The 25,711-nt window shown below is 37.5% G+C and overlaps 1 protein-coding gene across 14 annotated transcripts in view; it reads left to right on the forward strand.

Annotated features, from left to right (window-relative positions):
- hspg2 (heparan sulfate proteoglycan 2) overlaps positions 1–25,711 on the forward strand; it is a 118,452-nt gene that overhangs the window by 48,257 nt on the left and 44,484 nt on the right. For 8 of the 14 annotated variants that reach the window (XM_051879886.1, XM_051879890.1, XM_051879891.1 and 5 more), the window contains exons 7-39: positions 798–926; positions 1,342–1,515; positions 1,610–1,729; positions 1,894–2,025; positions 2,544–2,688; positions 4,461–4,618; positions 4,862–5,032; positions 5,683–5,849; positions 6,110–6,289; positions 7,006–7,202; positions 8,560–8,707; positions 8,825–8,949; positions 9,042–9,128; positions 9,258–9,322; positions 9,765–9,826; positions 10,354–10,494; positions 10,605–10,778; positions 10,890–11,069; positions 11,220–11,338; positions 11,510–11,621; positions 11,904–12,014; positions 14,034–14,158; positions 14,279–14,359; positions 18,250–18,317; positions 18,469–18,533; positions 18,613–18,753; positions 18,825–19,016; positions 22,292–22,357; positions 22,785–22,868; positions 23,581–23,673; positions 24,524–24,613; positions 24,733–24,963; positions 25,101–25,214. In XM_051879886.1, coding sequence (XP_051735846.1) covers positions 798–926; positions 1,342–1,515; positions 1,610–1,729; positions 1,894–2,025; positions 2,544–2,688; positions 4,461–4,618; positions 4,862–5,032; positions 5,683–5,849; positions 6,110–6,289; positions 7,006–7,202; positions 8,560–8,707; positions 8,825–8,949; positions 9,042–9,128; positions 9,258–9,322; positions 9,765–9,826; positions 10,354–10,494; positions 10,605–10,778; positions 10,890–11,069; positions 11,220–11,338; positions 11,510–11,621; positions 11,904–12,014; positions 14,034–14,158; positions 14,279–14,359; positions 18,250–18,317; positions 18,469–18,533; positions 18,613–18,753; positions 18,825–19,016; positions 22,292–22,357; positions 22,785–22,868; positions 23,581–23,673; positions 24,524–24,613; positions 24,733–24,963; positions 25,101–25,214 — 4,247 coding nt within the window. The remainder of the gene's footprint in view (positions 1–797; positions 927–1,341; positions 1,516–1,609; positions 1,730–1,893; positions 2,026–2,543; positions 2,689–4,460; positions 4,619–4,861; positions 5,033–5,682; positions 5,850–6,109; positions 6,290–7,005; positions 7,203–8,559; positions 8,708–8,824; positions 8,950–9,041; positions 9,129–9,257; positions 9,323–9,764; positions 9,827–10,353; positions 10,495–10,604; positions 10,779–10,889; positions 11,070–11,219; positions 11,339–11,509; positions 11,622–11,903; positions 12,015–14,033; positions 14,159–14,278; positions 14,360–18,249; positions 18,318–18,468; positions 18,534–18,612; positions 18,754–18,824; positions 19,017–22,291; positions 22,358–22,784; positions 22,869–23,580; positions 23,674–24,523; positions 24,614–24,732; positions 24,964–25,100; positions 25,215–25,711) is intronic. The other 6 variants (XM_051879895.1, XM_051879898.1, XM_051879889.1 and 3 more) reach the window with 5 other exon arrangements.

A 25,711-nucleotide genomic window follows, 5' to 3' on the forward strand; every position in this document is an offset into this window, starting at 1 on the left:
GTTGGATAAAGAATGAAACCTTTATGCATGTGTGCACTCTGATGGAGACCTGACTTTGACGAGAAGAACAAAAGGCTTTGCATGGCTTGTCATTGATTGAAGTGACGCTGATGTCAGGAATGCGCCTACCTTGGAGTATCATTTTCAGGCAATGCAACCTGTTTGTGTTTGCAGTATCTAGTTTTGTTCATTTGTGATATAATTTAATTTTTTTAGTCCAAGCTTTCCATACTTTTTACTTTCAAATTAAGGTACCGGATAAGAGAATTCAAGACTGAATAGAAAAGACAGAATGAACATTGTACAGATGTCCTTTGGCTTTGTTCACACCGCATGTAAATTTGCTTTTCAAATCTGATCTTCAGGACTGACTGTCCATGTTCTGCACTGATCTGCTTGTTCAGACAATACAATCTGTAGACTTTCTCATACCATAAGTGAGATGTGTCCTAAATAATGAAAAATCTGACCTGACTTTTCAGACTGAGATGCATTACCAGAAAAAATCTGATTTTAATTGGATTTCAAACCACATGTGGATGTATTTTTTTTTTATTTTGTGTTTTTTGTTTATTCAGACTATAAAAACAGATTTGTGTTGCAAACTCCAAAAAGTCTGATTTCGATGCCTGTGTGAACAAAGCCCTTTTGTATCCTCTTGAAATAGCAGGTCCAGCATGGCCAGGCTGTGATAGACATCTTTCAACAAAGCATCATGTACAGTTTTTCTTGGATCACTGCCTTGCATTACATACAGTATGTCACTGCATTGTTTATGTCTGTCTCTACCACCTCAGTGAAGCCCAGTCCCAGGGATTGCTTGTCTTATGAGTTCAGATGTCAGGATGGGCTGGCGTGTATCCCTCTGGATTCTGTGTGTGACAGACGGCCTGACTGCAATGACTTGAGTGATGAAGTGAACTGTGGTGAGTGAGATTGCTTGAGATGAATCCTTCTCATTTGCTTTAGAATGAGTGGCATTGCTTTGTTAATGTTGACCTGACTAATACTATCTAAATCTATTGAAAAGAATTAGATCTCATGCATAATTTTTTTTTTTTACGTCATGTAATTTAGTCATTTTACCTTTTATTTAGTACACTGAATAGGACCTTGAAAGGCTTTTTCAATAATATGTAAATAAAACACAAAATTTTGACATCTATAGCTACTTTTTCTAATGTATATTCAATGCTTTACACATCTGAAACCATAATGGCTTAGAATTATCTTAATTTAGGGGCTTTTCTGTAAGTTATTAGCATGTATTTAATTTGATTGCTTTTTTTTTTTTTTTTTTTTTTTAATCGATTGCCCAAATTTTCTAATTTATTTTCAAAGCTGTTGTTCCTGTCCGTCCTACTCCACCTACGCCTCCCAAAACAAGACCCCCACCCGGCCCGGGACCCTGCCGTGCAGACCAGGCCACCTGCCAGAACGGACAGTGTATCTCACGGGATTACTTATGTGATGGCGAACCGGACTGCTCTGATGGCAGCGACGAGTTCAAGTGTGGTAGGACAAACCTTTCGTTTACCACAGAAATGAAACCACTTATTTATAACCATAACTCTGCATTTATTATATAACTTTATTTGTAATTTCACAGGAACTCCATCTCCTTGTGAGCCCAATGAGTTTAAATGTCAGAACGGCCGATGTGCCCTGAAGCTGTGGCGTTGTGATGGGGATAATGACTGTCAAGACAACTCAGATGAGATGAACTGCCGTAAGTCAGACCTGAACTTCCATCCACAGATGGGGAAAGTGGTTTGGAAACCTGTTTGATAACTAGTATTATTTTTGCAGTTCCGTTTGTTGCCACTAGAGGCACCGAAATGACTCACTTTACGACTCTTTAATAATTTATTCTTTTTTTTCTTGTTTCTTCAGCCACTAAAGGTCCAGGGGACACATGTGCCCCGGAGCAATTTGTGTGTTTGTCTGACCGCACATGCATTCCTGCCAGTTACCAGTGCGACGAGGAGCCGGACTGTGCCGACCGCTCTGATGAATATGGTTGTGGTAAGGCATTAAAGTCCAATTAATCTTTAACAAGTAAACATTGGTTGTCATAGCATTCCAAACACCATAATTCTTCTGTCTCAACTTTTCTTTCATTGTCATCTTCACTTTGACTAACACTATTGCTTCTTCCAAATCCATGAAAATGTTTTGTATTTATGGTCTGCAAACAATGATTCATATTTAGTGGCTTGTTTTGCCACACTCATACAGCTTTTCAATAACACATAGATCTCATATCCCATATATTTTGTGCCTGCAGCATATTTAACAGACAACTTTGGTATTGTTTCTGCCAGCAGTGCCTCCGGCTCTGGTTTGCTAATCTCACTGAATTTATCTGCCAAATAAAACTAATGGCTGCCAATTTAGAATCAAGACTTGCTGCGGGTGTGTGTGGTTTCTTGTGTCCATATGTTTATTGTACTATGGTGCCATTCATATAATACAGTTATATGTGTGGATTGAAGTTGGCTGTACTGTTAAATAATTAAATGTTTGGGCTTTTTGTACTCAAGCACCTCCTGTTGTGACCAACACGCCAGAAGCGTCCATCACGGCAGCTCGGGGGGAAACAGTGACCTTTACTTGTTCTGCCATTGGTGTGCCCATTCCCATCATCACATGGCGTCTTAATTGGGGACACATACCAGCCAACAGCAGGTAAGTTAGGATGTAAAAGAATCGTGAATCTCTGAAATGATCAAGATGGCCACAATCTATGTTAAAGCCGTATAGTCCTTATTCTCTTGAAAACTAAATAAATGAAAGTGAAAAATATTTGTGGTTTCATATATTTCTACTAAATTTCCAAAGCAATATTTGCTGAACTCTGTAAATAGGTAAATTAATAACTTCAACACTTGACTAAATGAAAACAGAAGGCCACACTGTTTCAGTTGTGTGATTGAGTCATGTACGCAATAAGAAACAGACTGTTGGCTTTTTGTCAGAGCCAATAACCTCGTGTGCAGCGCTCCAACATGTAGCGTGGTTGCACTTCGGCCGACCCGAGTCTCCCCCCCCCCCATTCTGTCATTTTTTTTTTTTTGCACTGTCCTATCTCAATAAAGGCAAAAACAGCAAAAATCTGTCTCTTTCCAAAATACTGAATCTCATGAAAGAGATTATCTTTTGATGCTGCTACTTTGCAATTATTATTTGTCTTAATAATGATTAGACATTATTAATATGTACACAGAGAGCTGTACTTAATTTATTCCTCAGCATGTGCTCTCTTTGTGTATGATCGTTTGTAGGCTAGCAGGTTTATTCAATGAGATTTTTTTTTTTTTTTTTCCCATTTCCATTCCAAGTTTTTGTATCGCATTTGGTCTTTCATAACCAGAATATTTTTTTCTAAATGGACTAACAATTGTACAGATGATAAACCCATTTACCAGTAGTTAAAGGATTAGTTCACTTTAAAATGAAAATTAAACCAACAAGTATGAAACTCAAGAAAGTGCATCCATCCATCATAAACGTACTCCACACGGCTACGAGGGGTTAATAAAGGCCTTCTGAAGCGAAGCGATGCGTCTAAGAAAAATATCCATATTTAACAAGTTATAAAGGAAAATATCTAGCTTCCGCCAGACCGCCTTCCATATTCAACTTGCGGAAAAAGCGTAACTGACGCAACATCAGTTACGCTTTTTTTCGTAGATAGATATTTTACTTTATAACTTGTTAAATATGGATATTTTTCTTACACAAACTGAGCTCACACTCGCTTTGCTTCAGAAGGCCTTTATTAACCCCCTGGAGCAGTGTGGAATACGTTTATGATGGATGGATATGGATGTAGGCACTTTCTTGAGCTTCATACTCATTGGCCCCCTTCACTGCCATCATAAAGCTTGGACGCGTCAGGATATTTATTAATATAACTCAGATTGTGTTCATCAGAAAGAATAAAGTCATATACACCTGGGATGGCTTGAGTGTGAGTAAATCTTAGGGTAATTTTCATTTTAAAGTGACCTAATCCTTTAAGTTTTGCAAGAGTATTACCTTAATTAACAAAACTCCACCATTACATAAAATAAAATTGTAAAATTTGAACAAAATGATACATAAAAACACAAATACATGATTAATAAATGACAAATGGGGGGAGGGTCATAAGAATAATTTCTTTTTAATATAAAACTATATTAAAATGCTTTAAGATGATTTAAAATCTGAGTAGGAGTCATGAACATGAAGATGCAAGTATTTAAACTAGGACTGTTAATAGAATGTGTTAATTTAGTGATTAGTGGTTAAATATTAAACATATTATTGACATTAAACATTAGTTGGAAAACACAAGGAACCATTCACATAGGACATGTTCTTGCATTCAAAAACAGCTGGACAGAGCACAATGGAATGGAACTGAATGTGGAGGTCTTGAGACAGCCCCAATTTAAACATTATTCTATTGACAGAATCACAATGACCAGTGAGAATGGGCGAGGAACGCTTATCATCCGTGATGTGAAGGAAAGTGACCAGGGGGCGTACACATGTGAGGCCATCAATGCTAAAGGCCTAGTGTTTGCCATTCCTGATGGGGTCCTCAGCCTCTCTCAGAGACCAAACCCAGGTACTGTACCAGGTCCATATGGTTCATTGTGAACATCTTGTGTATTTTATGTTTGTTCTCGTCTGATGTTTTCTTTTCCGAAGAGACATGTCATTACAACAGATGTCATCCTTTCATTTGCGAGACACAATCCTGCTGTTCTTTGGGCTGCATGTTGTGATATTGTGGTGTGATGACTGTGGCTTCTCAATCCTGACGGTGGTGGTCTTACCATCCTTTGTCTTCCATGTCGTTCTTGTCCAGTTGTGTCATCCTCTTCATACGTGTTAGCAGGTAATTGCCGTGATGGACACTTTAGCGTGGGCAATCTCTGCATGCCATGCTTCTGTTTTGGCATCACAAAGAACTGTCAGAGCACCGGTCGCTACCGCAGCCAAATCGGACTGCGCTTCACAGAGGAGGAGGACTTCAAAGGTACTCAGATGATTAAAATCCAGCGTTTTGCATTTATTTGTGGTTTTTATTTAGAATGTAATTGAATGGTTTCGTCAAATTTTGGGGGAGATTTTTTTGGTGTAAAACACATGATCGTTTTCATTAACCCTGTGAAGCCTGACGTATGAATAGTCTGAAAAATCTTTATTTTTTTTAATGGAAAATTTTTGTACATTTTTGGCTCATAGTATGATATAGGAGAATATGGAGCTCACACTCGAAGACATCTAATTTTTATTTAGAGGCCCAAACTGAGCAAAAATATGTAATTTGGTGCAGTTGCTGATATTTATATGGCCAAAAAGTAAGATACAATTCTGATGCCCTGTAATGCAAATCAATGAGATCTTAATAACAGTATAGCAGACTGCTTACATAAAATGTATATAAATATCAGTTTTCATGCTATATTTACAAATAATATGTCTTAGATGTCTGAGATGATATTTAATGCTTAGTTTTATGATCAAAGCTCTGTAGTTTTTTTATTGGGGGGCTTAAAAATTAGAGTTTTAAATATGACGCATCAGGCTTTATAGGGTTAAAGTAACAAACAGTACAGTGGTATTAAAAATATGGTACAATTCCTTTCTCAGTCTGTCTGTGACTATCTCTCTTTTCATCCACAGGAGTCAATGTGTCATTTCCTAGTCGTCCTGGCACTCCACCACCTCTCTCCTCCACTCAGATGTTAATTAATCCAGAGACTGAGGAGTTCCAGCTAGTGGATCTGTCCCGCCGTTTCCTCGATCAAGAATCCTATTGGTCTCTGCCTCGCCAGTTCCTGGGCAATAAGGTTTTCCTCTCCTCCACAGTACTCTCCTGAACAAATGCCTTCAATAAAACATAGTCATTAGTCGATATCTCCCTGTTTTTTTAATCCCATTCCCTTAATATTCTCCCTATCATTTGCTGCCTGTCCTTTCACAATACGCTATGAGTATTTAGATTTCATATAATCTAGTATATTAATACCTTAGCTACTTGTAGTAGCTTAGTTGTCTTAGATGATGTGTAAAACATGCAAAAAAGCTCTTCAGCATCTTTGTTGTACAGGTCGACTCGTATGGAGGTTATCTGAAGTTTAAGGTGAGTTACTCACTTCAGCGAGGTGGATCAGAACCAAAGGAGAAACCTGATGTTGTGCTGAGTGGCAACGGGCATAAACTTATTTACCGTAGAGGCAACCCCACTTTACCTGACACAATCAACCACAGAGAGATCAAGTTTACAGAGGTGAGCCACATATGTGAAATGCTTTTTGTAAAATATATTTTTATTAAATATATACACACATACCGTTCAGAGGTTTGGGGTTGTTTTTGAAAGAAGTCTCTTATGTTAACCAAGGCTTTTTTTATTTGATCAAAAATACAGTAAAAACAGTAATACTGTAAAATTTTATTACAATTGAAAATATTTGTTTTCTATTTAAATATATTTTAAAACTGTAATTTATTCCTTTGATGGCAAAGTTGAATTTTCAGCAGCCATTACTCCAGGCTTTAGTGTCACATGACCCTTCATAAATCATTGTAATATGCTGATTTTCTGCTCAAGAAACATTTCTTATTATTATCAATGTTGAAAACAGTTGTGCTGCTTAATATTTTTGTGGAAAACATGATGCACTTTTTTCATGATTTTTTTTTCCCTCTTAAAAAAAAAAAAAAAAAGTTTCTTTTTTTACTATATATTTTAAGGAATGTGCTCAAATAAGGGTATTATTTTCCAAAAATATAATGAATTTCTACTATTTTCAGCTCTACACTACTAAAACACTTAAAGATTGACTAAACACTGTAAGACTGACATATAAAATTGCATTAGTAGCACATACAAAAAGTATTAATTGATTCTCAAATGTTATTTCTGTTTAAAATGGTTTTGCAGCAGTGTTGCTTGTTTGTGTTATGTGAGGTGGTTCACTTCTCTGTGTCTGTGTGTCTCAGGAAAACTGGCAGCACTCCTCAGGACGAGCAGTAACTCGTGATGACCTCATGATGACCTTGGCCAATCTGGAGAGCATCCACATTCGCACCATTTATGACAACCGCATGGCCAGTGTCGGGCTGGGTGACATCAGCATGGATATCACCACCAAGGAGTTCAGCCTGCATGGGAACCCAAGAGACGTGGAAGAGTGCAGGTTAGTCTGCCTTTAAATCAACACATAGGATTACAGGCCTGTCAGAAAAATAAAGCTCCTCTCAAATCACCTCTCGCAGGCCTACGTTCCTATGTATAAAACTGATTATGCCCCATGTTTTTGGTTAAAAACCTCCAAATATTTTCTTTCTGTTTGTAATTTGGTGTATTCTGTGAAGAAAAAGGACAGTGCTATTGCCATGGGCAGCACTAAGGGTGGGTTTCAGTGACCCAAATGTTTTTATTTTTAGTTCTGTGCAGGGCTTAGCGCTAAGGATTTTCTTTTCTACTGACCAGGGGTTAAAATTTTTACTTGTCCTGCCAAAATTTTCACTGCCCCCCCCACACACACACACTTTATTTATATTAATATAAATAAAATAAAAAGTTTTGTTGTTGTTGTTTTGACCCATGTAACAGTATTTTAATAAATAAGCCACCAAAATTTTAGATACTGGGGAAGTTTCACAATTCTCGATTGATTTCAATTTCAGTACCCCTACAAAAACTACTAGCTTATCTAATATAAAGTTAAAACATTATTGAAGATAAGTGAGTCTTCAGTATTTAAATAAGAACAAATAAACAAATTACAAGCAGCAGCTCAAATAAACAGAACAAAGATACAAATGAATCAGCTTCAAGGTTTTCAGGTAAGTCTAACAGTATTCAGGTACAGAAATTGAATGATCAAACTGCATAACACTGCGTAGTCTTCACTGTATAAATTAAATATACCTGTAGATTAATCCATGTTAAAGCTGCAAAAGTTGTTCAATCAAGGTCAGTGAGTGATTTTCTCTTTGTCTTTGTTGTTTGATTAACACTAATGACACAGACAACAGCAGGAATATTAGGTTGCTGTCACTTTAAGACCGAATGCACAGATCCAATAAACTGTTACACATGCATTTTCTTTCTCATCTGTTTACGCTGAGTTAAGACATAACCTACAGTGTTTGCGTGAATACTTGCCAAGGCGGGCATTTTTTCTATTGAAGCAAGACGACGTGAAAGAGAACTCAATTCAGTACTCGCAAGCTTTTTTCTGTGCACGTGCACACAGAGAGCTAGCTGAGACTTGGTGTGGGAGTCCTGAATTGAGTTCTCTTTTGCATCATCTTGTGCTTGAATCTGAATGGTTAAAAATCGCTTGAATGTTCAAATTGACCAGACTTGAAACACGTGCAAATGATAAACTTTCATGACGATGAAGCACTGGCCCGATTGGGCAAGTGACAATTCCGTCAACTGTCCCGAGCGTCTTTCACGCTAGCCCCGGGCCATCGGGCAGTCCTTATTGTCGAGCTCTGTCTGTGTGAAAGTGTTAATCTGTGCAAATTGTTGATCCCACATAGATGTCCTGCTGGGTATTCAGGATTATCTTGTGAGTCCTGCTCCCCTGGATTTGAGCGGGTCTCTGGGGGACCCTACCTGGGCATCTGCGCTGGCTGCAACTGCAATGGGCATGCCAATGCCTGTGACCCTATTAGTGGACACTGCCTGGTAAGGATAGGTGTTTTGATGTTCATAAATATTTATAAATATTTAAATAACTAACATACTGCATGAGTTAGTAGATTACTGTACGGCACACACTAAAGTGAAAATGTCATGTGATAGAGTTGTCAGGATAACACAGAAGGACCTCAGTGTGACAAATGCAAACCGGGCTACTTTGGTGACCCAACTCGAGGACGATATGACTGCAGACCCTGTCCCTGTCCATACACAGAGACATCTCGACGGTAAAGATATCAAACCTGTGTATATAATATAATATAATATAATATAATATATATAATGTACATACATTTAAAAATACTTGATGTGTTCAAAGGTTTTCAGATACTTGCTTCCTGGACCATGACAACCAGGCAACATGTGACGCCTGCAGACCTGGTTACACAGGGCGACGTTGTGAGAAGTAAGGGAACAGTTCTTTTATATATATATATATATATATATATATATATATATCCTCACACTACATTTTGTAGTGCTGGGTGCATGTATATGCCTTGGAGAAATATTTCATCATCTGTGTCCCCCACAGATGTGCTCCAGGATATGTCGGCAGCCCTATGCAGCCCAACGGCAAATGTGTCCCTGCTGCTAGCTGTGAGCATTTTCCCTTTGTTTTTGTTTACAATTCTGGTGGTAAAATGGTTTATTTATTAGATTAATATTGGTGGTAAGATTTATTTGTTTGCCTTAAGCTACTTCTTTTCTTGGAATGTGTGCCTCATTTTACCCTGAAGCTCAAGTTAAGCTTTAGATCAGGGGTCTCCAAACTTGGTCCTTGAGGGCCACTGTCCTGCAGAGTTTAGCTCCAACTTGCCTCAACACACCTGCCTGGAAGTTTCTAGTATGCCTAATTAGACCTTGATTAGCTGGTTCAGGTATGTTAAATTGGGGTTGGAGCTAATCTCTGCAGGGCAATGGCACTCCAGGACTGAGTTTGGAGACCCCTGCTTGCTGGAATGCCAGCTGTTTGTGACCAGGATGTTCAAAGCATTCCAGGTGTAATTGTCAACCATATGGTGTTCTTATCCCTGTTCAGTAATTTCCAAGTGCGATAACAGAGGAACTATCAATCCCATCAGCAAACCATGCTATTGCAAGGTACTGGTATTAAATTGCATTACAGTTTTTCTCTTTTTTTTAAATTAGCCATTGTTCAGAAGTTTGAGGTCTGTTTTTTAAAATGTTTTTAACAGAAGTCTCATGCTCACCAAGGCTGCATTTATTTGATCAAAAATACAGTAAAAATATTATTACAATTTGCAACAACTGTTTTCTATTTTAAAATGTGATTTATTTCTCTGTCTGTAAAGCTGAATTTTCAGCATCATTACTTCAGTCATCAGTGTCACATGATCCTTCAAAAATCATTTTAATATGCTGATTTGGTGCTCAAGAAACATTTCTTATAATTATCAGTGTTGAAAACAGTTGTGCTGCTTAATATTTGCGTGGAAACGGCAAAATGATAAATGTCTTCACTGTCACTTTTGATCAATTTAATGCTGCCTTGCTTTAATGCAGTCTTGCTGAACCTCAAACTTTTGAATGATAGTGTATAACCATGTGTTTTTTGTAGAATATAAATGTCTGAATTCTCAAACACGGCTTGTTTTTCTGTTCTGCAGGCCAACGTGGTTGGTGCCCTTTGCGACGAGTGTAAGATTGGCACTTTTCATTTGGCGGCCGATAATCCTGAAGGTTGCTTGCAGTGTTTTTGTATGGGAGTGACTAAACAGTGTGCCAGTTCAACCTGGAGAAGAGATCAAGTAACCACATCCTCTAATTTTGTCATAGTTGAATATTCGTAAGTGATTTAAACTGGATGTTTTAAAGGTTTTTATTTTTTTAATATTTATTTTTGTTGGTTAATCTGAAGGTGCGAGGTGGTGTCAACGGCCAGCTCTTTACCCTTTCCAATGCAGCCAACACTAGGACCATCTCTGAGGGCATCACCCAGAGAGCCAGTGCAGAGGTGGTCTACCGATCCTTCACCAGTATTCCTAACGACATCTACTACTGGGTCCTGCCTCAGAATTTCAGAGGGGACAAGGTGACAACATCCCATGCGATATGATGCTATGTTTACACTTTAACCTTTGTCAAGTAAAATAGCGTGTCAGTGCGCTGTTTTTCAAAACATGTTTTTCTTTCCTGTGCAAAGGTCACAGCATATGGTGGAGAGCTGCAGTATAGGCTGCGTTATGAGCCGCAGGCTCGTTCGCTAGTAATTGAGAGACAACCAGATGTGGTTCTCCAAGGCAACGGCATCTTCCTGGAGCATTATTCCCAGCCCAAACCACTTCCTAGAGTACCATCCACCATCACTGTGCCATTTAGAGAGGTGTGTTATACTGTATATGTGTGTAAATTTATTTAAAATTTAAATGTATTTTTTTTTTATATTAAATATTAAAAGGTTAAAATAGAATATGGTCAAACTTAGTCTAGCTTGATTTGCAATATGAATTCTCATTGCCTGTAATCCCCACAGTCTGCTTGGAGACGGACGGATGGACAGCCATGTACAAGAGAGCACTTGCTGATGGCTCTGGCAGATATCAGCCTCTTTATGATCAGAGCCACTTACGCAGACAATATGGCTGAGAGCAGGTAATTTTGCTCTTTTTATTTTGCTCTTGCTCATTTATTATACATTGACTTTTGATGTCCTTCTTAAATACATCCTCTGGATGGCATCACATCTTATTAGGCTCCTATCTGTTGCTTAACTGATTTTGTGAACATGATATAGTGATTAATCTCTATCTCTCCTCTCTTTAGTATCTCCAATATCCAAATGGACATTGCAGTGCCCCACTCTACAGGAAACGAGAGGGCTCTGGAGGTGGAGGAGTGCGCCTGCCCTCAAGGATACACAGGACCTTCTTGCCAGGTATATTAAGACTTTAAAAAGCAACATTCAGTCTGTGTGGACTTGTGCCTGCCTAAGTTAATGCAGACACCTCCCCCCGGCAGAGGTTCTGAACTATTACCTGTCAAGGTAATAACAGCCCTTTATTATTTTTATTAATCTCTAAAGGAAAGTTCTTAGCAACTCATGGAACATTTTAGCTGTAAAGCTCTGTGCTAATGAAGAGCAAAGGATGCAGAGTTTCATAGCTTCAGCATAGACACCTATGAACCCAGTCACCTCTGACTCACCCATTGTTTGCAGGAGTGTGATACCGGCTACACCCGCACACCTGGACTTTATCTTGGCACCTGTGAGAAGTGTGATTGCAGCGGGCATGCCAGCGGCTGTGACTCAGAGACTGGAGATTGTCTGGTGAGTTAACCTTTCCATTGCAGTGATTATGCTGTTCCTGGATGACTTGTGGAGATTTGTCTGGAGTAGGGATGTGTAAAACAAAATAATTCAAAATCAACTAGTTGGTCAGTTGCCTTAACTAGTTGACTAATCAGTTGTAACTGGAAGCACTGTAAACTAGGTTGGATTTAGGTTCACCTGACCCCAGTTGGACTCATTTCTTAGGTTTCACGATTTTTGATCGTGGGCGATTAAAATGTCTCCACGATCTGCTTATGAAGAAATATCGTAGTATCGTGCTACAGTGCTTTCTATCAGTTGCAGTTCCAGCGCCTCCGTCTCAGCATACTGTTCAACGTGACGTACATTTACATTTTAACGCAGCGGTAGAGAGTAATATTCGCGGGACACTTCAATCCACAAAAGTTCATTATTTCATGTGCCTTGCCGGTTAAACTTTTCTTTTGTGTGCTGATGCGCTGTTCTGACATGCCGCATGCGTTTTTCAGAACGAGTACACGCGACGCGCACAGGCACTAAAAAGCCTGTCAAACAGCGCCTGATTACTAAGTTATCTTTAGAGTCCGATTGCTCTAATACTGTCAAATACACACAAAGTTTACATAAACATAGTTGGTTATGTCTAAAGTGAAAGTAAGCATTTGAGAGAAAATTGGATGAGTGGCTGTATATTAGAGATATGTGCAGGTCTTTAAAGTGACAGAGCAGCCTAATATTAACCATGCTGCCGCTTGTCCTTAAAGGGATAGTTTACCCAAAAATGAAAATTCTGTCATTATTTACTCACTGTAATGTTGTTTCAAAACTGTATTAATTTCTTTCTTGTGCAGAACACAAAATAAAATATTTTGGAGAATGTGGGTTAACCAAACAGTTGCTGGTCTCTATTGACTTCCATGGTAGGAAAAACATAGTCACTGTGGACCAGCAACTGTCTGGTTGCATTCTTCAAAATAACTTTTATTTTCAACAGAAGAAAGAACCTCATTAGGGTTTAAAACAACTTGACAGAGTAAATTATGGCAGATTTTTGGGGGGTAACTATCCCTAATTATCCCTAAAGAGAAAATCACCCACTGCTCTTGACTGAGAACTTTAATACATTATACATTGATTCTTAATCAAGCTAATTTATACAGTGAAGTCTAGTGTTTTATTTTTATATTTGTTCATTGAATTTTTTACTTGAATGCTACTGTTAAATGCACCTACTGTAGCTGAAAAAATAACGCATTTTATTAATTTCATTTGTATAATGTGTAGCCTATGTTTTTCTTCTTTTTTAATAACAAAGATAAAATAATGACAAAGATTTTTATCTTTGCCACTTTGGCCTAAATGTCTGCCATTTTTTTATTTTTATTTTATTTTATATTTTGTTATTTTGTAAGGCTTTGTTTTTAAAATAGGGAAATTAGTTTGGCTGTAATGCTCAGTCACTTGCAAAAAAGTAAAAACAACATGAAGAATCGTGATAAAATCGTGAAACGTGATTTTCCTGAAAAAAATCATGATATGATATTTTTGCCATATCGCCCACCCCTAAAACCAGTCAACCTTACTAATCGTCTAGTTGTTTATTGGATGAATGGTTGATTATTTGACCATTGTGGAAAAATCAAAGCTAAAAGTATATAAAAAAATATCTCCGTAATCTTGTCATACTCAGTAATGAATTACTGTAGTTGTCAGATGACTGTTCATTTATCATGAATAAAATTGAAACATCAAAATTATGTTTCTAAAAAAAAAAACTCTGCAATGTAGTCAATAATTTATTATTCGGTTATAGGATGAGTGATCGACTAGGCGACTCTCATGAACAAAATCAAAACCAAAAAAATGTACTTAAAAAACAAAACAAAACATAAATTAGTCTTCTTTATTAACTGACTACTGTGTTATTGGATTGCTGGTAAACTAGTCAAGAATCTTTATATAAGAAAAAAATCTACATAATCTAGTCAACCCATCCTTAGCCTTAGCCTTTAATCACCCTTTTCCTTTCTGTTTTAGAATTGCCTGCATAACACAGTTGGGCGCCGTTGTGAAAATTGCCTGCCTGGATTCTATGGAAATCCAAAGACTGGTGATCCACAGGCATGTAGACCCTGTCCTTGTCTAGGACACTCCAGTAACCAGTGAGTTTGCCTTTTCTTTACTTTATCAAAGATATTTTATTCATATAAAGTGGTTACCCTTCAGACATGACCCATAATTCATGATTATTCATTTAATCTAATTCTCTTCTTCTACTGAAGGCCTTCATCTTGTTACTTGGGCTCAGATGGACAGCCCATATGTGAATGTCCTGCTGGTTATACTGGAAGACGGTGTGAAAGGTAAGTTTCTTTGGACTAATGAGAGGGTACACCTCCCATTCAGTATGCTAATAATGCCGGGCTGGTTAAACTGGTGATGGAGGTGATCGGTATTCCTTTATTTAATGCCAGATAGCATGTGTCTGTTGCTTTCCATTATCTCTTCAACCATTTGTGATTGAATGGCATTTGTCCATTGGTATGGGAGAAGCAAGCCTTGAATCAGTGCCACCCATACCAAAGTAAAAAGTCTGAAGTGACTTTTTTTGGAGGAGTTTATAAGTTGAAGTGGTGGTGCTTGAAAAATCCATGTATGTATGTCTGAAATCTGCACTGTTTTCAAGTAATAAAAATGTTTCACTTCTTTACTGTGAGAGTAAAGTTCCTTCTTATTGTCAGCAAGGCTGAGATCTATTTTTGAAAGTGTTGAAGCAATTAGTTGCGTAATGTCACTTTAAAAAGGATTTGCATCCTTTTTTTTTTTGCTTCAGTGCTTCTTTGTAAAGCCCTTGCTACATTTTGAGCAACTTTTTCTTATTTCAAACTCTTCTTCTAGACATTAGTGGGTCTTTAGGGTGGTTTATGCTTCTCATGCTGAAGCATAAACAAGTTGATGATATGGATTGTGGATTCTTGTCACTTGCTCAGAGTGCAAAAGCTTTTGGGTGTCTGGGATAAAAAACAAATGGCTTCTGTTTTTCAAAAAATTGGTACCAATGTACCTTGTCTTATCATGGCTCAGCATTTCCAGCTGTGAAGACTTCTACCTTGAAGGTTCGAAAGGTTTCTTCTCCTCTGCATGTGATGATGCTTTCTACCTCAGACCTGGGAAGAAGCAAGTTCTGGATACAACTGACCATAACTTTGAAGAATACCTTGATAGAGAAGATAATGGATTTTCAGGGCCTGAAAGAACGACAAGATATTTGCTGTCAACAACCATACGTAGTTTAAGTCACCGTAGGACTTTTACAGGACGTTACACGGCAAGTCCTGAGGCGCGACAGAAGAGTTTCCAGCTGCTGTTGAGGATGCACACGAATCATTTCAACCAGCGCCTGAGTATGCTTGAGAGCAACACGCTAGACATGAAAGACAGCCTCGAGAACATGATGAAGCAACACAGCCGCTTTAGCTCTCAACTGGAGACACTAGTCAGTGTTTTGTCTCCAACTGAAAAGAAAGACAGAATCAATGATCTGGCTAACAAATACACGGACTTTAAAAAAAGATTAAGTCAGCTTGAACACAAACTTGAGATACTGATTGATGGCTTCACTGCTCTAGTACAAGAGCTTGATAAAATGAAACGTGCACGTTACGTGGCACGGCCACCACAGGATCGTAGAGCAACTGCTGTGGTTGCTACCACCCAGATTCCGGCCTTGACTACAGCTTGGATGACTAGTATGTCTACCAGCAGATTTCAGAGGAGAACAGTAATTCCCAAAACCATGCCAACTCCTCGTACCATCTCCACAACTACATTTGCACAAGATGGAGTTTCCCAGATCAATGGAAGTTCAACTAAGCAAGCAAAGTTCTTAACTAAAAGGATCCAACCAATATCAAAAAGAAAAGACATTGAAACCCATTTCACACCAAGGGAAGACAACAAAAAGCATAGCAAATCTTCTAGGAGAGCAACAGTTCCCATTGATATAGCCAACCATTTCCTTACTGACAGGAGCAACAGACAAAATGTAACTTCTCTAAAACACCTCAAACGTGGTTCAAAAGTAAATGGTAAATCTACAGAGTCTCAGAGAACTGTGTTGATAAGGAAACCTAATCAACTATCCCATTTACCTACAAGGGCGCAAGGAGAAAAAGAATCTGCAACAAAATTTCAGATTCCTCCTCCATCTCATACAAAAATCCCTAAATTAGAAGAATCAGTGAAATCGTCAAAGTCATCAAGCAAACCACAAAAAGAGGTCCATAATCCTTCAAAAAAATCATCTAAATCTATAAAAACACAAAGAAATCATTTGGTAGCAAGTCTGTCCAAAAAAGTAACAAACATCAAGAAACCTTCTCGCAATGTCCAAACAAGGAGAATACATTCCAAAACTAGATCCTCCAAGCAAAATCAGTTAGATGTTCCTTCTCATGAAGCGAGAGGTGCATCAGACTTAAGGTCCAGCCAACCTGAGGAGTTTGCCTACGCAACTGCTTCTAGTAAACCGGCTGACAAGAGGAAATTACACTCCCCTAAACCCAAAGTACAAATGACTACTCCAAGAAAATCAACTCAGTCTAAATCCATTCATATTTTAGACATCTTCATGAAAAACAACAGGGGACAAAAAACATCAAAAAAACCCTGGCTAAAACAAGATGGGAACCTTCATATTGTTCTTGGAAGGCTGGCAATTCCCATCAAAATCATTCCTGATTACTAGATATTATATGGATCATTGTACCAGTTTAAATTACATCGAGCCTGTTTTTTTTTTTGTTTTTTTTTCTTTCTTGTTTAGCCTCCTTTGCAAACTTATTGTATGTTGTTCAAGTAAATAAGCTGGAGTTTTGAATGCAAACTGTGATGTGGAAATGGAATTACAGTACATATCATAATTCTTGTAAACCAAGCATGTTGTACTTTGGTTTAATGAACTGACTCATTCCTGAAGGTTTTTTTTTTTGTTGTTGTTGTTGTTGTTGTTGTTTTGTTTTTGTAGAACTGTAGAAATAATGTTTTCGAGTTTCCCCTCTTTTGCCATTGGTCAGCCAAACCAAACAGATAGCCCCTCCTCCCAATTGACACTGTAGGTTGAGCCAATGCTGTTATCTCAGACCAATTAACCTACAAATGGCTTAAGACTTTAAAGAGTATTTCATTATATGATTATTTTGGTTGTACTTTTGGCTTATACTGTTTTGTGTACTTGGTGTTCAGACATTATGTTGTGTATTTTATACAATTGTATATGCATTTATCTTCATTTATCCATGCTGCCTACTCATATCTTATTGTCTTGTAAAGTTTGTGAACTCTATCAACATAGAACCTCGATTTGCCCAAATATGGCAAAAGTCATGTATGTTTTCAGCAGTATATACAGTATTAAGTATTGTATTGTATTAGTATTAGTCTGGACAACCTTGGAACCTCGAGTTATCAGGTAAGACTTTTTGTCAAGTTCCTCGGCTTCCACAAGCTTGGGGATAAGGTGGTTTTACTTGCTTAAATGCTTTGGTTCAATCCTTTTGATTGATCTGGTTGTCTTTGGTTTTATTTATTTCAGTCCTTCTCTGCTCAGCAAAGTTGTTTTTCAAAGAGAGAAGGACTCAACATCTTTTGGATGTTGAGAGCATTCCTGGGTGTAATTTATCCATCTCCTAAACTTGGATGGGTATTATGCAATGGATCCTCTGTTATGTGATCTAATATTTCTCATGTGGTGGCCATTAAAAGATACTAATGTCAGGGATTTGCTGTTTTGTTGTCCTTGTGGAAAGCCAAATATGAATGTGGTAATCAATAACAGATATTTCATGTCATGTGTTAAGTATCTATGTTGGTTGTTTGCCTTGATTGCTTGCTTGATGTTGGGTATTTTTGTTATAGATTAAATGATTGTTTTCTACAGAATATTCCTGTTTGGTAATTACTTTTCCCAGCATAAACCATTTTTTTTCTCTTCATGAACCAGTTATCTATACACAGATCAAAGCGTCTTTTATGTTAGCATGATTATTAGTATGTCTGAAAAATATTCAGACGGTATTTGAAGAAACTCTATGCATTAATCATATTCTCAAAGAGCTGTGACTCACAGGTCATAAATCGCTCTTAATGTTCATGGCAGGTCCTGTCATGTCTCTGTTAATTCCGAATGTGGTTTTATTTTTATTGCATGACATTCAGAAACTGTTTTTTCAAGGTGTTGTCTGATTGTCCTCAGATGTGCTCCAGGATATACTGGCAATCCTCAACTTGGTCAGAGATGCACTCGGGACAGCACTGATGGTGGTAAGACTGGCAAAGATAATATTCTGTAACAATTATTCTTAAAATTAAAAGTTAAACATAATGAAAAAAAATGAAAAATGACTCCTACATTGGAATACGTTACCAATATTTCAGAAATTAAATGTGTATTTAAAACAAAATATGTTTATAGATTGTTATCGCTGTGACAAAAGTGGTAGCGAAGGATGCAGTGCAACGGGAATCTGTCGCTGCAAGGTACGATTTTTTTTTTTTTTTTTTTTTTTTAAGATGTGTGCATTACATTGATAACTCAAAACATACTTGTTGTACTCAGATGAATGTTGAGGGTTCAACGTGTTCCACCTGCAAGCAAGGGACCTTCCACCTCAGTCCTGCTAACAAAGATGGCTGTCTGTCCTGCTTCTGCATGGGCGTCACCCAGCAGTGCTCCAGCTCCAGTCACTATAGAGATGTGGTAAGAGATGTGACCAGTGCTTTTCATCAGTTTGTGTGGTCATCTGTTCATTTTCTGCCTTTTTTCTCCAGGTTTCCACCACTTTTGCCCCTGGAAACTACCAAGGTTTTGCCCTTGTAAACCGCCAGCGCACCAACCGCATTGACAGTGGCTTCTCCGTAGAGGTGTCCACAGATGAAACACAACTCTCCTACACTAACTTTAACTATCTTGGACAGGAGCCCCACTACTGGCAGTTACCCAGAGCTTATCAAGAAGACAAGGTAGAGTTTGGCAACATTATGTATTTCATCGTTCTTACAAGCCTTTGTGTCTGTTTTCCTACATGCTATCTTGAAGTATCTTCTCCCACTTTGAATACTCTGTGAACTGATTTCATTCTGCAAATGCTCGCTGCCAAGACCTTTTCTTCCAAAATGTACTAAGGGCAGCTCTTCTACAGCTTAGAAACGCTATTATAGAAGTTGGAGTGTACACAAGATCAATAGTAGGTACTAGTATCAACAATTTGGATTTGGGTAGGCTTAATTTGACTCGTGTGTCTTTTATCTTTTGATTTATTTATTTGTTTTGGATGTGATACACTGAATTAAGAGTTTCTGAATCTACTTGCTCTTTTAGAAGACTTACTCTGCTCGGACTAGACGAGCACACAAGGTAATCCTTGCAGGTTCAACATGTGACCATGTTTATTGAGTGTGTGATTTGGCCTGTCGTCTCTAGAATTAGAATGATGCTTGATTGGGTGTGCATTGATCTTTTCAGAATATTTCTCGTATTTACTCATTATGATTTTATTTTGTCTTGACCATGTTTTGAAGTGCATGGGATTTCATGGTAGACACATTTTGACTTTTTTGTCATACTTAAGCCCTGTTCACACCTAGTAACAACTTATACTGCGGTCACACTTTTTGGGGATTTATAATCCATTGTATTAAGAACAGATATGACATCATAGCCTGTTCATTGCGGTGCCTGAAGAAATTTTGCATGCTCAAAGTCTAGTGTGTCTGCAGCTTAAACAAGAAATGACTCAAAAATGAAAGTGGTCAATGGTGTTTAGTTTGTAGTCTATTGTGAAGTCTTTAAACTGTTTGGAAATACAAGTCATACAGAGATGTTACATGGAGAGTAACTAGTTCTTTGTAGATTAACTCTAGTATTTTAGCTTTTGTGTTGAGATTACAGAGATTGCTTTGTTCACAAAACTAGAGAGACTCCTCGTGGAAAACGGAACAGCTGAGAAAGGATGTCGCCATATGGCATCTAATGAACGATATGGGTAAAGACCTCTCAAGGTCCAAAAGAGCCATTAAGGTATTAGTTGACTTTTATTTTTAGTTCTTACCACTGACCTGAATCCCATAGGCACTTTAACAGTGTGACAACCTCCCGTTTTACATAACTGATGGATATTTCTTGAATAACAGAATGTACTAAATTTAATCTGAAAGTATGAACTCCCATTAATCCTTCAATGCTTTTAATAAACTGAAAGTTTAACACTGGGAAACTTACAGATATGCTGAGGTTCACGGTCAACAGAAACATCCTTGACACTTTCAGTAAGCAAATGTCTCCATGTATTAACTCCACATGAAGAAATTTGAGGAAAAAGATGAATCAAGTTGAGCTTTGAAAATGTTTTGCCGTAACACCACTCAAACAAAATGAACGCTTAGGTGAGAGCATACGTGGTATCCTGATTCTTAAACTGACTTCCTGATCTCTTCCCTGCATGTTTAATCATCTTTTGGCTGCATGTCCCATTCTTTCCTCTCAACTGTTTTGGCACATCTTTCTCTCCCCTCTCTCTCTCTTTTTGGCTTTGTTTAAATTCCCCCAATCTGGTTTGTGTTTCCGGTCCGATCTATAGAACTGACTGTTCACACTTTAATCTACAAGTGATGAGCTGTGTTTGCTCCGCTCATTTGTTCAGTACCATTAAAAAAAAAATGGGGTCAGTAAGATTTTTTTTTTTTTATTTTTTTTTTTAAGGAATTGAATTTTATTCAGCAAGGACACATTAAATTGACAGTTAAGGCAATTTATAATGTTTCAAAGGACTTCTGTTTCAACAAAACATACTATTCATCTAAAAATCCTGGAAATAAAAATATATCACGGTTTCCACAAGAATATTAAGCAGCACAACTGTTTCCAACATTGATAATAAGAAATGTTTCTTGAGCACCAAATCAGCATATTAGAATGATTTCTGAAGCATCATGTGACACTGAAGACTGGAGTAATGATGCTGAAAATTCAGCTTTGCCATCACAGGAATAAATTACATCTTAAAATACATAAATGCAGCTTTGGAGAGTATAATAGACTTCTTTCAAAAAATTTAAAAAAACATTTACTGACCTCAAACTTTTGAATGGTAGTGTTCATTGGTTGCTTTAATAATGATGTTCTCAAAGAACAACTCGGAGGCATTTTACACATTCAAACTTTGTCCAAAGTCACTGACTCGTTCCCTATATGAGGAATAAGTGAGCGCCAGTAGGTGTACTCGGGCACACCTGTAGCTCCAGGCATTATTGTAAACTTTTTAAGAAGAAATCCCAATGTGGTTTGAAATCTGATTTTTTTTTTTTTTTTTTTAAACTATGAAAACTTTAAAAAAAAAAAATTCTGTCTAACCAAGTTTTTGATGTTTTTTTTGCTGTTCAGACAGAATGGATAGAGTTGTAGACACACTAATTCTAATATTTGCTGTCTGTCTGAACAAAGCCTTGAGTCACTATATTTCCTGTTCCATCCATTGTCTTATTCTCACTAGCACCCCGCTGATGAAGTACGCAAACTTGATGATGAAATCTGGGCAATCATCACTAATTTCTCCAACGGGCAGTCTCCCTTCCCTTTCTCTTCATCCTCTCAAACTTCCCATTCTTCTTTTGAGGCCCAGAGTTTGCTATCTCGGTCAAGTGTGCGTGCCCCTCCTTTCCATTCTGGTTTAACTTCCTCTTTAAAGGCCTCTGAGTCCCACTCAAACAACTTAGGCCATTCCTCTGACCCTGACTCAACTCAGGTACTGTATGCTCTCACTCAGGGGTGAGTTGACTAATCATTCAACGTCAAACTAATTGGATAGTGAATAGTTTTAGATTAGCCTTTACATGTGCTGTTTTTTTAACATTTCACATGGTCATATAGGGTAACTCAACCGAAAATAACTATTCTGTCACCCTCATGCCAATTAAAAGTTATATTACTTACTATTTTTTCTTTGGAACACAAAATATCAGTTAAAAATCTTTTGATTAAAAAATATTTGTAAGAATGTTTCAACTGATTTTGTCTATACAGTGGGGTCCAAACCAATATTGGACCCCATTGAATTTCTTTATCTAGACAAAAAAACATTTATTCCACAAAAGAAGTAGTCACAAAAAAAAAAAAAAAAAAAAATTGTCACCTTGTCATTCATGCAGTAGCTAGTAACTTAGCACTTCCCTAGTTTACACTAGTAAAACACTTTCTTGTATTCTTTCTTGATCTTTGGTTTGGATGTTGGTCTTGTCAGCAGGTGGAACAGGGAAAAAACACTGTTGGTCTCCCTAGAGGTCCACGACCTGGCCCCTCTAAAAAGGTAGTCGCCTGTGACTCACTTGGGAATCATAATTTTTTGAGAATCTTGAGTCAAGGTCAAGTTGAATATACACAGTGTACACTACCATTTAAACAGTTTACACCGTCTACTTATCAGTAAAAGACCAGGAAAGTATGCAAAAGCTAGTCAAGGATTGGCGATTAAAGGATGGATCTTCCCTGTAGGTGTAGCTTGTAGTGCACACTATATAAAATACACATCTTTTTGTATAAAATAGTAAACCAAACTCTGAATTCCTACTACCATATTGTACTCATTTTTATGAAGCTGTTGAAGTCGCAGTTAGTCAGTGACTGACAGGAATAGATTTCTTTTCTCTCATACTTTCCTCTGTGCTTTGCTTATCTGCTGCATTTCTCTGTCTTTCTTTCGTCCACGCTATTATTTCCTTCTACCTGTGCTCCAGTATGTTTTGGTCTACAGTGGTTTCAGCTTGCACCCAGATGATGTGCTCTTCTGGCAGCTCCCGGAGCAGTTTAAAGGGGATAAGGTAAACGCATGGATGGGTTCAGGCCCGCCCACCACTGATCCCCCCCCCCCCCAGGTTGTCTGATCTGCCTTAGACATTAATGAATCACTATCTGAGCCGAAGGTGGGATAGATGAGCAAGCCCAAACATTGCTTAATCTAAACCAAACAACCTCTGGTGTATCTATAATCACGTCATGTCTAGAGCGTTTATTACTGTGGTGCTGACAGAAAGAAGTGCTGCTGTGGACTTAAGGGTAGAGGTTCATATCTAAGATGCTGATTTGTGTAATGTTGTTTTGCTAATTTTTATTTATAAAAAAGATGTTTTTTTATTTTATTTTTATTTTTGTAAATTGTGCCTTTACAAGAAAATAAGAATATTGATACTTGTTTTGAATGTCAAAACGAGTGTTTTTGAATGTGAAATGTTTTTTTTTGTTTGTTTTTTTTAACGTTTTTATTTGTTCATTTGTATTTTATTTTTGATCAGCCACATAAAAGCCCTAAACAAAACAAAATTAGAGTAAAAAATAAAATAAAAATAAAACCATTATTAAAAACAATCTTTCAGATTTTATTTGCATTTGGAGTAGTGATTCATATAAAAATGTGACATTCCCATGTTTACTACTGTACTTTATATCAATGCTTTTTGCAGTAAAAACTAACAATATGAGAATTTTCTAATTGTATGTTTTTTTTTTTTTTTTTTTTTTTTTATTCTAATGTAGGTTGGTGCATATGGTGGAAAACTGACATATACCATCTCCTATGTGCCTGGACCTCGAGGTTCTCCAATAGAAGATGTTGATGTTCAGATTATTGTGAGTATGATGGTAGACATTGCATATATGATATTTATAAAACGGTTAGTTCCTGTCCTTGATTCTGATTGGTCAATAGCTGTGTTTTATTCACGATAAAACACTGCTATGACCGCTTCACCCAACGGTTTTGTGTATCACTACACAACACACTTAGCAACCACTCTTAGCAACATAAACTATATGATCTCAATTGATATTGTTCATTGAAGCTTACTGTAATGTAGAAGAGTATTGTGAGAAAGCGATCGAGTGAGCGAGTTTATTACCTGTATTCAGATTTAGCTTTTTCCTTCAGGTCAGTCCTGTGTTCATAATAAAAAATCTGTTTAAATGTCTGATGTATTATCTTGTCCTCTTAACAGTTAAGGGGTTTTCCCGTGACTGACAGCGCTAGTCAAAGCATTTGTCAGTTGCGTCTTGTTCCGTGTTTACAACAATTCAGTCTTTTCAATATAAAAGTCTTCGCTACTGACTGACACACTCATAAAGACAGTCTTTGCCGCCATCTAATGGCGTAATAATGTAACTTCTGTTGCTGTTCACGGTCAGGGACTATTTTTTCCGGCGGAAGAAAGCCTTTTAGTGAAAGTTTACTTCATGAAAGTTGCATTGATACATATTTTTGGCTTTAATATTTGTATTGTGTGGTAACCATTTTATAAAAGCAATAAGGCACTCGAGGCTAGTGCTGTATCGTGAATAAGTCACGGCTGAAGAACAACGCCCTTCAGCCGTGACTTATTCACGATACAGCACAGCCTCTCGTACCTTATTGCTTACATATACTGTAAGGTTTAGTTCCATAAAAGAGATGTTTGAACACTATTGTTCTTCAATATTTCCACAGGGTAATGATATCACACTGGTGGCACGGCAAAAATGGAGAAGGGGGCAAGGTGCCAGAGAGTCACAGGACTTTGAGATAGTTTTCAGAGAGGTGAGAACACATTCATTTCATTCATTCAAACGTTTTTGTTCGTTATGTTCATCATATTGTCATTTGTATTGAAGCAAGATATGTGGTTTAACATGACATGGATGATTTCTTCTCTGTAGGAACACTGGCAGCGTCCTGATGGCATGCCGGCTACCCGGGAACACCTGATGATGGTGCTTGCGGACCTCGATGACATCTTGATCCGTGCCTCGTATCACACTGAGATGCGCTCATCCAGTATCTCGGGGGTTCGCATGGATATCGCTGTGCCTCGCTACACTGGCCTGGCACGGGCTTTGGAGGTGGAACAGTGCCAGTGTCCTCCTGGTTACCGTGGTCTGTCATGCCAGGTATGAACAATCAAAGCTTTGCTCTGTGACCAAACGGATGAATGGTAGTAAAAACTGGCTTGTTTCCATGCTACAGTAATGAAGATGACAGTATTACTCAATCTAGACATCTGTTCCTTTGTCTTCATGTTCTGTAGGACTGCGCTCCTGGATACACTCGCACAGGAGGGGGCTTGTACCTTGGTCACTGTGAGCCGTGTGAATGTAACAGCCATTCGGACTCCTGTCACCCAGAGACTGGCATCTGCACGGTATGAAGTTTTACCAGTACGCAGTTCTTACAAGCTCATTCTTACAAAAGAGTGTTGCTCTTCTTTTATAGTCAACTATAGAATAGTACAGTATACAAAATATATTTCTTTTCAATATATTTATAATGCAATAAAATAACTATTAAATTATTATTAAAGTATTATCTAAAATTATATATATATATATATATATATATATATATATATATATATATATATATACACACACACACACACACACACACACACCCTCATAAATCCAAAATAATATAATTAAACTGCATTCTAAATAAACAAATACTTGTTTACAATTCATCTACTTGAGTTTACCCATTTATTCTTTATAATATATAATGCAATAGAAATATTTAAATATATATATGTATATATATATATATGTGTAATTATTATGCATTTAAATAATTAAATATTTTTTAAACAAAATAATATTAGATTTCATTAAAAAGTATTATCTAAACTGTGTGTGTGTGTGTGTG

Source organism: Ctenopharyngodon idella, chromosome 22, assembly GCF_019924925.1.
Source record: "Ctenopharyngodon idella isolate HZGC_01 chromosome 22, HZGC01, whole genome shotgun sequence".
NCBI classification, from domain to species: Eukaryota; Metazoa; Chordata; class Actinopteri; order Cypriniformes; family Xenocyprididae; genus Ctenopharyngodon; species Ctenopharyngodon idella.